The sequence below is a fragment of the Eubalaena glacialis genome, chromosome 13 (assembly GCF_028564815.1).
Source record: "Eubalaena glacialis isolate mEubGla1 chromosome 13, mEubGla1.1.hap2.+ XY, whole genome shotgun sequence".
Classification (NCBI taxonomy): domain Eukaryota; kingdom Metazoa; phylum Chordata; class Mammalia; order Artiodactyla; family Balaenidae; genus Eubalaena; species Eubalaena glacialis.
The window spans coordinates 42,878,136-42,890,802 of NC_083728.1; the positions used below are offsets into that span (position 1 = coordinate 42,878,136).

General features: G+C 43.8%; 1 protein-coding gene across 1 annotated transcript in view; it reads right to left on the reverse strand.

The window, feature by feature from the left end:
* Window positions 1-12,667, reverse strand: part of PAK5 (p21 (RAC1) activated kinase 5) — a 106,280-nt gene that overhangs the window by 15,907 nt on the left and 77,706 nt on the right. Inside the window, exons 3-5 of the mRNA XM_061208651.1 lie at window positions 7,227-7,718; window positions 5,873-6,006; window positions 1,184-1,310 (exon numbers count right to left, since the gene is read on the reverse strand). Of these exons, the coding sequence (XP_061064634.1) occupies window positions 1,184-1,310; window positions 5,873-6,006; window positions 7,227-7,718 (753 nt within the window). The remainder of the gene's footprint in view (window positions 1-1,183; window positions 1,311-5,872; window positions 6,007-7,226; window positions 7,719-12,667) is intronic.

Sequence of the window (12,667 nt, forward strand, 5' to 3'; positions counted from 1 at the left end):
TTGGGTAGTTTCTTCTGGTTGCCCTCTGATCATTCCTGGGCAAATTCTGATGTGACGTGAACGTTTTCCATGTGACTGAGGATGCTGGGTGGTAAAAGACAGGTGCATTAAAGGGACAGCTGGCTCCATTCATCACAAGTCTACTACATCTGCTGGGAGTTTCAGGAAGATTAAAAGGGTCTAAATAGGGGGAAAAAAAAATCTATGCTTCAAAACTCTTCCATCTAACTAAGCCTTCCTGGGAATGTCAACTCATGCCTTCCTTGGCTGCTGTATTCTATCTGGTGTGGCCGATGAGTTTCAAGTGAATCCCTTGAGCAGGCTGCAATGATGGGAAATGCAGATATCTGGGCCTGGGGATACACTAGTGTGATGGATATCTTCTGTTTGTCCTTTCAGATCTGGGAACCCTGAGCTCTGGGAGGCCAACCTGTGTTGACCATTGATGGCTTCTGATTGGACTCAGCCAATGGGGAGCACCAGTAAGAGACTGGAAGGAAGGAGCAGAGTGAGGTTCGGGTACTTATTGGCCCAGCTCCCATCCAGCAGGTTCACTATGGTCTGGCTTCCACTGAAGATCAGAGCTCCTGCCAGGCAGCCCTCTTCACACAACAATCTCTATTTCAAGATTCCAATAACTATTTCTGCACCTCACCTCTTCAGTCATGGGGTAATAAGAGTGGTGTTACATTCTAGAGACCTATGCTGGTCCTCATGACAATTCCTTTTGGCTTTTCTACATCTCATCTGCCCACACCTTCATTAAATTCTCCTCAAAGCACTGGAATTTGTCATCTGTTTCCTGCAGGGACTCTGAGAGATACTGCAGACATGCGTAGTCACACGAACAGGGTGGACACAGTCCTAGAAAAGTCATTTTCTCTCCACCAATGAAAGTAAGAATGTGGCAGAAAAATAAAAGAAATTTCTATAGTTTCTATTACTTCCTGCACTTACTGTTAAGGCAGAAAATTATCCGTCAAATTCAGCTCACAGATAGTTCTGAATAACAGGATGACACAGAGGACGGTAATTTCTTTTTCAAAAGCCTCCTGGAAAGGGGAGTGGGTGACTTGCAACTATGGAAAATTAGAATTATGAGAAAGTGTTCTTAGGAATATAATACCTGTGACAGGTGAAATGACAAGGTAAACCGGGGAGGGACCCAACATGAAAATCTTACCCGGCCATCACTTGTCAGCAGGATAGAGTCACTCTTTATGTCCCTGTGAATCACTCCTTGGTTGTGCAGGTAGGAGAGAGCCCTCAGAACCGACAGACAGACGGTAGCTATTTGTTCTTCATTCATTCTAGAAAGGAAGTCACATTGAAGGAGCAAGGTCAGGCTTAAGACCATCTTTGAAATGATCAAGAGAGGTGGCTCCCTTGTGTTCTAGTGAACCAGTCCATGCTCCCCAGCCCATGTCTTGAAAATCTATGGGGAAGGAAAAGGAAGTCTTTGGGACCTGATTCCCAGAACCTAAGGCCTGGCATTGAGGATGATATGGGCTCAGTATAAGCTAAAGTAAAGAGACCCCCATTGGCTGGCTTTTGGGTCATCAGTGCAAATGCACTTCCTTGGACTCTTATAGGTAATTCCCCAGGTACTGACAAACCTCCAGGGTCCTACAGAGAGGGCACAATGAATGATGCCAAAGTTCCAGGAGTGGCTGCTAGATGACCTTGAGGAAGTCCTTTAACTTCCTCGGGTCTCTTTTTCCTCATCCTGGAAATGGGCAAGGCCATGGTTCTCTTCAAGGTTGGACTCAGGCACAGTGGTCTTTAGATTTCTAAGATCCCCCTCTGGGACTTGCCCTGCCTCTCACCAGCCCTTCCTCTCCCTCCTCCAGGAGCTGGAAGCTTCTGTTGTTCCAGATCCCTCTGTCAAGAAGGAAATTGGGCCTAGTTAGTTACTAATAACCAAGCGTGAATGCGTGATACCCTAATAAATAGACCATGGGAATGAGAAAGGCAAGCACAACACTGGATATGCTCCCCCATTTCATGGCTGCACCCTCCAAAGAAGGTATTTTTGGTTTCAGAGGAGACTGAGGTCAGGTCACCTGCCCAAGGTTATATAGCTCAGAAAGTAACCAGATCATGATTCAAACCCCACCTTTTATGAGTTAACCCATGCTTTTCCACTTTCCCCACTGTATCATGCAGCAATTGTAACTCAAAAGAATGGATTTTCAGCCACTGAAGAACCCAGGTGGGAAGAATGATGTGGAGAATGGAGTCCCTCAGTGCCCTCACAATGACCCATTTAGGCATGTGCCTAACTCATCTAGGTATAAAACTTCCTCCCTCTCACGGAGATATTGAGAGGCCCAAATTAGGTAGCAAATGTGAAAGACCTCCTAAAACAAACTATCAGGCAAACAGAGGAGGCTATCAGGAGACACAGTGCGTAACTGACCAGAGCCCAAATTTAAGAATTGACTTGGGAAATAATCCCAGGTAACTTTTAGCTCAGCAGGACAAGTAAATAGATGGCCTTGAATCTGTGTTTCAGTCTTGTTGATGCTAACAAACCCCAACCGAGTAAAACTAGGGTTCAGAGTAAAATCCAAGGAGATAACCAATCAGGAGAATGTTAAAGGTACAAAGTGGATGAGTATGAAGAAACATGTCCTTCTCTTTGAAGAGGATTCCTACCATGGCAATGAATTAGCCTCATAGGAAGGCAGATGTCTGAAACAGAGTGGAAACCTACAACTTTTGTGTTCTTTGTTTTGTGGTAAGTGGGCTGGTCATTATGCTGGATTGTTTTCAGATGACAATTTTCACATCTGCCCAAAGCACAGTCCTGAGAGGTTTAGAGCATCAGCCACAGGGACAAGTTCAACTACATCTTAAAATTAATTCAGGACCAAGAATTATCATCTTTAACAAAATTAATAAAATAAAATCCATTTTTCTTGGATTCAATGAGATTTGAGTTACTTGAAGCAGGCATAAAGATTTTTCACAGGTCAATGGTAACAAAAATTAATTGACTCTGAGCCCCCACTCACAAACTGAAAGATCCCCTGGAATTTACAACAAATGCTACTGACTCTTAATTCAATGACTCTGAAATGGACATGGGCCACTGTAGAAAGCCTGGTGCTTTCCTACTTCAGCAAGGAGGAAGTCAGGTGGGGATAAAAACACCTCAGTTTTGGAGTCAACTCCAAATTCAAATCCTGCCTCTGCCTATTATTAAATACGTGATCTTGAGAAAGATAGTTTTCACCTCTATGAGTCATAGCTTCATCCTCTAACAGACAGGCACATCAACACCTACCTTATTGAGATGTGTGAAGGTTCCATGAGTTAATGTATAAAGAACCTGACAGAGCTTGGTACTTTCCTTTCCCTTCTAGAACTGTTTCCTTGAAAAAAAGTAGGATATGATTTAACAAGATGCTAGATAGGGCTAAAACTTTAGTATGTATAAGAAACTCCTGAGGGGACTTCCCTGGTGGCGCAGTGGTTAAGAATCTGCCTGCCAATGCAGGGGACACAGGTTTGCTCCCTGGTCCGGGAAGATCCCACATGCCGCGGAGCAACTAAGCCCACGTGCCACAACTACTGAGCCTACCCGCCACAACTACTGAAGCCCATGTGCCTGAAGCCCATGTGCCTATAGCCCATGCTCTGCAACAAGAGAAGCCACCACAATGAGAAGCACGGGCACCGCAACGAAGAGTAGCCCCCGCTCGCCGCAACTAGGGAAAGCCCATGCACAGCAACAAAGACTCAACACAGCAAAAAATAAATAAATAAAATAGATAAATTAAAAAAAAAAAAAGAAGAAACTCCTGAGCATCTGGCTAGATCATGGATTCTTTTAGTCCATCTGGGTAGAGCCTGAGATGCTGTATTTCTAACAAGCTCCTAGGGGATGTTGATGCTGCTGGTCCCCAGACCACACTTTGAGTGGCAAGCAGTTAAATGTTTCATCAACCAATCAATCAATCATTCAATGAAGTACTTATTGAATATCTACTATAGGAAACTCTCTGAACTACCAGCTTAAGGATTTCAAATTCTAAATATCCATGGTATTCCTTGACACGCAATTGCTGGAGCTACTCTGCCTTCAAGGGGAAATCCATCGACAAAACTAGATGGAGAGAATTAGAAAACACAATGGATTCTAGAGAGGCTGGCTCTTCAGTGAATCCCACGGATACAAAATAAGAACTTGACAAAGGGAGAGCTGTAGTTTTCTGATGCTCTCTGAGGCAAGAAAAAAGCCCCTCCCTTGGACCTATTTTTATTAATTGTTTTATATGTAAGTCACATTTGTCTTATTCTTAGGTCTCTTCAGTATACTTGTTGCTACAATTTAAGATGATTAGATAGATAGATAGGTAGATAGATAGATAGATAGATAGATAGATAGATAGATAGATAGATAGATAGATAGATAGATAGATAGATAGATAGATAGATATGGTGGTTGTATGGCTATACCAATAGGAATCTGCCAGCTGAAATATTGGTGATAAACATTCGGTGTCTTCCCTCATGTCCTTTTGTTTTTAACTGGTCTACCGCAGACTCAGAGCTATAGGGAGTCATGATTGAAACACTGCCTCATTTTAGTGGAGACAAAGCATAACCTTCGATCCCTTACGGGTTTCCTAACACTTTCTTGCTACCTTGCTTTCCACCTATTGTCGCTCAACTGGATTCACTTATGATTTGGATGCCATTTCAGTGACATCAGCTAATACCCAATGTAGCTCCTTCATGACAATCCTCTCAACTCTTTGGTATTTTATTTACCAGCAGAGCAAACTTCAAGTTTCCCAAATGTAACATGATTTTTTTACATGTCTGTTCCTTTGAACCTTGCTTTTCCAGCGCGGTCCATGACTAACATCATTAACATCGCCTGGGGGTTCCTTAGAATGCAGAGTATTATGCCCCCCATTGAATCAGGATCTGCATTTTAATAAGATCCACGGGTGATTTGTACGCATATTAAAATTTTAGAAGCACTGTCTTAGCACATACTCTTTCATTTGCCTTCAATGCCCTTTTCTTCCCACTTGCCTTCTTAGTAAACTCTGATGCATCTCTCAAAACCCATCTTGGACATCACCGTATATTGGAAATCCTTCTTGACTCTCTTATAGAGATACTCAGGTATTCTTCTATGCTACTTATATACTTTTTTCTAATTCTGCACAGGTGTTATAATGTATTTATTTCTAATCTGAGACTTCCTTGGAAGGGTGTATCTGAGCCTTATTCATTTGTATCTTTTGTAGCCCCAGCACTTAGGAAAGAGCCTGGCACATAAAAAGTGATTAATAAACACTTGATGAAATGACCACAACTGACACATCAGAGAAGCAAGTAGCTGAGGCAACAGTGGCAATTAACCATTGTTAATTGCAAGATGATTTAAAAACAGATTTGAAGAATCTCTCTCTCTCTTATGTAGTTTGTTATTATGACACAAAATTTTGATCTTTCACCTGCCCCTGCCTTCCCCAGGTACCCTTGGTGTTATCAACACATAGCAATGGTATAGCAACTTAGGAGAATGAAACTCAGTTTTAGAAATCTACGTAGGGATGGGAAATTCTATTATTTGTCACCGAAACTCCATTCTCAGCAGCTTGCTGATTTAAAATCAGTGGGTATCAATGAACTTCTGGAAGGCAGGGAGAATGTGAATTGAGTGAATGAACTATACATACATGATACTGTGATAGGCACCGGGGAATACAGAGAAAAAGGGCAGTCATTTCTCTACCTTCAAAGTGCTTAACCACTTATGAAGGGTTCATAAATATAGTCACTGAGGCCTTACCCTGGAAAAGAATAATAAGCACCTTGAACTACTTGCCTGGATAGTAAAGAAACTTACCTGGTATGAGTAACGATGTCTGTCAAGGCACCACCTTCTAGAAATTCCATGACCACCCAGAGCTCATCATTGACAAGGTAGCTGTTGTACATGTCAACCACGTTGTCATGGTGATAATCCCGCATTATCACAACCTGGGCAAAATGGAAAGACACTGTTTGACTTCGGACCGTGAAATTTGACTTTTTGTTTTCTCATGGCTACATTTGGGCTGTGAGTTCAACTGATGGGAAGTACTGATTGTGTGTGTGTGTGGGGGGGTATTCAGAAGTCTATTACAGACAAAGGGACAGCACTGAGAGCAGCTGGCAGGAATAGAGGGGATCAAGTTAGCAACTTCAGAGAAAATGGCAGGTCAACCAGACACTGGGTTGGGGGAGAATACGGAGTAAAAACAGGCAGAACCATGGCAGAGTTTGCATTCACAAGAGGGAGTTTAGTTGACTGTTTTGGGGGATGTGATCAGATATCCCACAGGTTACTTTTAAAACACATTGTCCATACTCTGCTATTGGTTAACTGGGCAAAAGGGTCACCAACTCAAGGTAAGTGAGTCTCAGAAGTGACTGAAGTAAACAGTTATTAGGGCTGGGGCCACATGACACCAATTTAACCTCTTGGGAGGTCTAGGTTGAGTCTGAAAGAGTTTGGGCTGAATACAAAGGATAAGTCTTGAAGGTAAAAACATTATGACTTAGGCATTAAAAGGCCACCTTGTGTGTGCTTGCTGGAGAGAGCATCCAGGAATTGCCATCCTGTGGCTGCTTCTGGTGATATTTTCAGAATGAGTGTTAAATAATAAATTATACAGTTGTTTAAGTTATATTTTCCCTGTCTGTTCTGGCATTGTGATTTGGAAATAAGTTCCAGAAATCAGGATCTGTGGACTGGGAAGAAGCTGAATCCCACTCACCCCATGCTCTCTGTGAGGTTTGGAGCATGGAAAAGAAATGGACACCTATGGGAGTTGGATCTGGGTGGAGCTTTCACGTAAGCCACCACGGAAGAGGGTCCAAAGTCACAGCTGATTGCATTGTTACAGCTGTATGAACCTACTGTCTGACCCCGGGGTAGTAACATAATCTGATGCTAGGTTTCCTTATTGCTAAATGGAGATAACATTTTTCTGTCTATGGCTGTTGTGAGAATCAAACCAGACCAATGCCTAGCACAGTGGCTGATCCACAGGTAGTACTTCATAAAGAGGCAGCCATACAGGCATAGAAAAAAGGATGTTATTTTTGTATTTATATTTTCTGTGTTTTCTAATGTCCTAAAATGTACATGTGTTATTTCTGAAATGGGAAAGAAATGTTACATAGGACAGAAAGGATGATACGAACACACCATCTACCTCATTAAAAAGCAGCTCTCGTCTCTGTTGCTTTCGGAGGTCCATTTTCTTCACGGCGACTTGCTTCCCCGTGTGTTTCTCGGTGGCGATGCACACAATGCCGGTTGACCCTTCCCCGATTTTGATAAAGTTGTCCAAATATTCTCTGGGGTCTCCTGGACTGACCACCAGCTGCAGGGCTGCCCGGAACTGTTCGTGGGACACCCTGGAGGGCTGCTGGTCTGAGGAGGAGCCCCAGCTAGGTGGGGGGTAGGTGCTAGATGAGATGCTGAGAGAGCTCAGGTAAGAAGCTGTGGAGATGTACTGCGAACTGGTCTGCAGGGAGGGGTGGTGGTACAGGGTGGCTGTGTGGTACCCAGATGGGTACTGGTGGCTGCTTGAGGAATAGCCTGCTTTGCTTTGACTTTGAGGTAGTTTGGCAGGGCCCCTGGGGTAGGTGTCAGATCCTGACAGTGGAGGGCTGAGGACCACCTGTGCTCGATCATAATCCACCTGGGAAAACAGACACAGATGGAGAAATTCACATGCTACATCTGAACACCATAGCCATCACACAGCTGGTCCAAATGATGAGCACCACTGCGCAACCCACTCGTGGGTGAGGCTTACCTCGTGGGGTCCCAGGATGCATCTCTTCCACCCTTTACCTGCCCTCCGACCTCCCCATCCTGCCTATTTCTTCCTCCTTCCCTGTTAAAATCCCCAGAAGTAGACTCTCAGACCTGGATTAGAATGCAAGTAGTAGGAGGTGATCCCAGGGGTTATGAGGGGAAAATGCCAATACAGTAAGTCCCCTACATACGAATGAGTTCCGTTCCGAGATCGTGTTCATAAGTCCAATTTGTTTTTAAGTCCAACAAAGTTAGCCTAGGTACCCAACTAACACAATCGGCTATATAGTACTGTACTGTAATAGGTTTATAATACTTTTTACACAAATAATACATAAAAAACAAACAAAAAATAAACATTTTTAATCTTACAGTACAGTACCTTGAAAAATACAGTACTACAGTACAACAGCTGGTATACAGAGGCTGAACAGGCAAGAAGAGTTACTGACCGGAGGAGGGAGAGGAGGTGGGAGATGGTAGAGCTGAAGGATCGTCAGCAATAGGAGATGGAGGGCAAGCTGCAATTTCACTCATGCCTGATGTGGATGACACAGGTTCTGGTTCCTTGCTGCATTCAATTCTACCTACCGTCTTGGAAAAAAAACAATCCAGTGATGTCTGGGTAGTAGCTCTTTTTTCTCATCTTAGATGATGCGGTAGCACTGGATTGCATTCTGAGCAGCTGCTGCAACTTTCACGTACCATTCTACATTCGGGTCCTGTGCCTCAAAAACTAACAGTGCCTCCTCGGATAAAGAAAATCCCCTTGCCATTTCCTGCATTGTGAATCTCTTCGGTTCTTCAGTTACTTCTTCTTCCTCTTGTCTCTCTGCCCTTTCTCTGGGCCTCCAATTCCATCAAGTCTTCATTAGTAAGCCCCTCATGTTGCACAGCAAGAAGTTCAATGAAGTCGTCCTCTTGCAGAACTAGCTCCAGCTTCTCACTGAGGGTCACTAAGTTGATGAAGACCTCTTTGGACTCCTCATCCACCTTCTCAAATCCATGAAAATCGTGAACAAACTGCGGGCAAAGGTTCTTCCAAACCCCATTCATGGTGATGGCTGTAACCTCACGCCAAGCAAAGTTAATGTTTTTTATGGCCTTGTAGATCCTAAAGTCCTTCCAAAATTGTCGCAAGGTTGTTCCTGATTCATCACTCGCCTTAACTGCCTGACAAAAAGTGTGACGTACATATTTCTTGAAAATCACAATAACTCCCTGGTCCATGGGTTGGATGAGCGACATAGCATTTGGTGGCAGATGCACTACTTTGATGTTGGGATGAAAGTCGTCCATAAACGGGGGGTGGCCTGGAGCACTGTTGAGAAGCAAAATAATGTTGAATGGGACATCTTGCTCCAAGCAATATTTCTCTACCTCCGAGATAAAGTGGTGGAAAAATCAGTCCTGGAAAATGGTGTGTGTAACCCAGGATTTGGGGTTACTCTTCCACACAACAGGAAGAGAGCCCTGGGCTATGTTTTTAAGGGCTCTTGGGTGCTCTGAATGATAAACTAAGACAGGCTTCAGCTTCATATTGCCGAAAGCATTGCCACCAAACAACAGAGTTAGCTAGTCCTTTGCTGCTTTATAGCCTGGCATCAACTTTTCTTTCTTATTGATGTAACTTTTGTCTGGCATCCTTCTCCAGTACAGTCCTGTCTCATCCACATTAAAAACCTGCTAGGGGAAATATGCTCCTTCATCAATAATTTCTCAAAGCATTTCAGGAAATTCCCAGGCAGCTACCATATCTGCACTTGCTGCCTCACCACTTACCTTTATGTTGTGAAGGTTCTCTCTAGCCTTGAACCAATGAAACCAGCCATGGCTGGCATTAAAAGATGAGCCCTCTGATTCTTCACCATGTTTCTCCTTCAAATCTTCATAAAGGCTTTTAGCTTTCTCTTGAATCAACATTAAGCTGAGCGGGACTCGACACTGATGTGATCCTGCATCCACACACTGAGAAGTTTCTCCATCTCCTCCATCACTTTTCCATGCTTCTTCGATATTACTGGCGACATCATCAGCACAGCAGACTTCACATGTTCCATGATCTTGTCCTTGTTCTTCAGGATCGTGCCAATGGTTGAACAATTCATGTTATAAGAACTAGCGGCGTCTACCATCTTATTTCTCCTCGCTTCACTCTCTCAATTATTTTCACTTTTGTTTCCATCGTTATTGCTTGGTGCTTCTTAGCAGTACCAGCTATATCACTGCTGCTTTTACGCTTGCTTCTGGACATCCTGGGCTTGAAATAAAGATACTGTACAGTACAGTACACAAAAGCACAACCACTTGTAGAGGATGCACGCATGTGACAATGTACACCAGACATGTGAACTAACTTACGTGATTGGACATACGAATGCACGTTCACATCTTTGAAAGTTCACAACTTGAAGGTTCATATGTAGGGGACTCACCGAATACATAAAAGGGACAACCTAACTCCCTGTGCAAAGCAGCTTTTCAGACAATAAGATAAACACATACAAATCAGTATAAATGTATAATGTTTGAGAAAATCCAAAATCTGCAGGGCTGTGTGTGTGTATGAAAGAGAAATCTGCTCAGCCCTCAAAAGGATTCCAGGCAAGAACATTCTACTCTGATTGTGAAGAGTGGATTGAGGGAACTTAGTGGAGAGGATGGGGAGGACACACAGGGCAGGGGTGGGGGAAGCCAGTGAGGGGCTGCCATGACACTAGGTGTAAGTTCCAGCAATCACTCTCTGGAAAAGGTCAAGAAGGAGCTCTGGTCACCCCTGGAATGACTGAGGTCAGGGATGGTGAATATTCCACATCATACCACCCTCGCCTCCTTGCCCAAAGCAGAAAGTGCTAATAGATGAATACACTGTTTTGTGTAAGATCCTGATGATAACGAGAGTGTTGGATACATAGAAGGTGTTTGAAAATGATTCGTTGATTGGACCTCCAGCACTTTCTTAACACAGAGTCCCAGGAAGTCTCTACCACTCTACCAGGATGTACATGGAATGACATTTACATGCCCACTCCAAGGATCCAGATTTGCTCTAAAATGATGGTTACTGGCTACATGTGGCTATTTAATTAAAATCAATAGAAATTAAAAGTTAAAATTAAAAAATTCCATTCCTCACTCATATTAGTCACATGTTAGGTATTTAAGAGTCACCACGTTGGACTAGATATAGAATATTTATAGAACATATAGAATATTTCCACCATCGCAGAATGTTCTATCGGGTGGCACTATTCTAGTTGAATTCATTGCTTCCACGTGGTCCATTCATTCATTCGTTTAGTGCACAGATTAATATTTAAGCAACCGTTATGTGCTAGGCACCATTTCAGGTGCTGTGGGAAGGTCCAGCAATAATCATAATGGATGGTATTTCTGTTGTCCTGGAGTTGACATTCTAGGGAAGGAGACGGATGATAAACAAGAAAATTAATAAATATACAGTATGTGGTCCAGTAGTAATAGGTGATATGAAGAAAAATAAAGCAGAGCAAGGGGATTGAGAGTAACAAGTTGCCATCTTGCATGGGATGGCCAAGGAAGGCCTTTCTGAGAGGTGTAATATGAGCAGAAACCTGGCTGAAATGTGGGAGCAAGCCCTGTGACTATGGGGGGCAGGGGTAGTCCAGGCAAAGGGCACAGCATACACAGGATTCTGAGGCACACACAGGCTTGAGGAACAGCCTGGAAGCTCTCCTGGAGCAGAGAGGAGGCAGTTTGGAAAGACAGACAGAGAAGCAGTGAGGGGGCAGATCATACAGACTATGGCAAGGATGCTGGCTGTTGCTGAGGGAGGTGGGAGCCGCTGGAGGTTGCTAAGCAGAGGACAGTGACATGAACTTGACTCTCTGGATGCTGGAGAAGAGGCTTTGGTGGCAAGAGTGGAAACAGGGATGCCAGTTAGCTTACTGCAGTCAATGTGGGCAGAGATGAGGGTGGGTGCTGTAGATAGGGTGAGAAACGGGATCCAGAGTAGGGTCTGAAGATGGAGCTGATCCAATTTGCTGATGGATTGGATTAGAATATGAAGGAGAAGAATCAAAGATGACTCCCAGGATATTATCCTGAGGAGCAAGCCACTTAATAATATGAAGGGCATAGGGGTAGGAGCAGGCTTCTCGGCTGTGAATCAGCATCCAAGATGGCTCCCAGTGATCCCTGCCTCCCGACATGAATGTGTAGTCTCCTCCCCTATTGTATCAGGTTGATCTGTGAGCAAAAGAATATGGTGGAAGTAATAGTAAGTGTCCTCTGAGGCCAAAAAAGACTTTGTGGCTTCTCTGCCTTCTCTCTTGGATCACTTGCTCTGGCTTTCTCCAGCTGCCATGTCGTGAGGACACCCAAAATCCTATAGAGAGGTCCTCCTGCCAAGAGCCAGCTAGAAACTGAAGCCTTCCACCAACAGCCATGTGTGCCATATTGGAGGTGATCCTCTGTCCCCGGTCAAGCCTTCAGATTATTGCAGCCCTGCTGACCTCTTGACTGCAACCTCATGACAGACTCGAGGCCAGAATCACCCAGCTAAGCTAGCCACGGAAACCCACAGAAACTGTGTGAGGTAATAAATGTTCATTGTTGTTTTAAGCCATTAAGTTCGGGGATGATTTGTTACACAGCAATAGATAACTAAAACATAGGGTGAAACCCAGAGTTCCATCATGGCCACATTAAGTTTGAGAGAGCTATTAAGCATCCAAGCGGAGATGCCACTTAGGTGACTTAGACATGCCTCCAGTCCAGGGAAAAGTTGACGCTAAAGACATGAATCTGAGAGTCATCAGTATTTAGCTGGTGTTAAAAGCCATGGTGTTG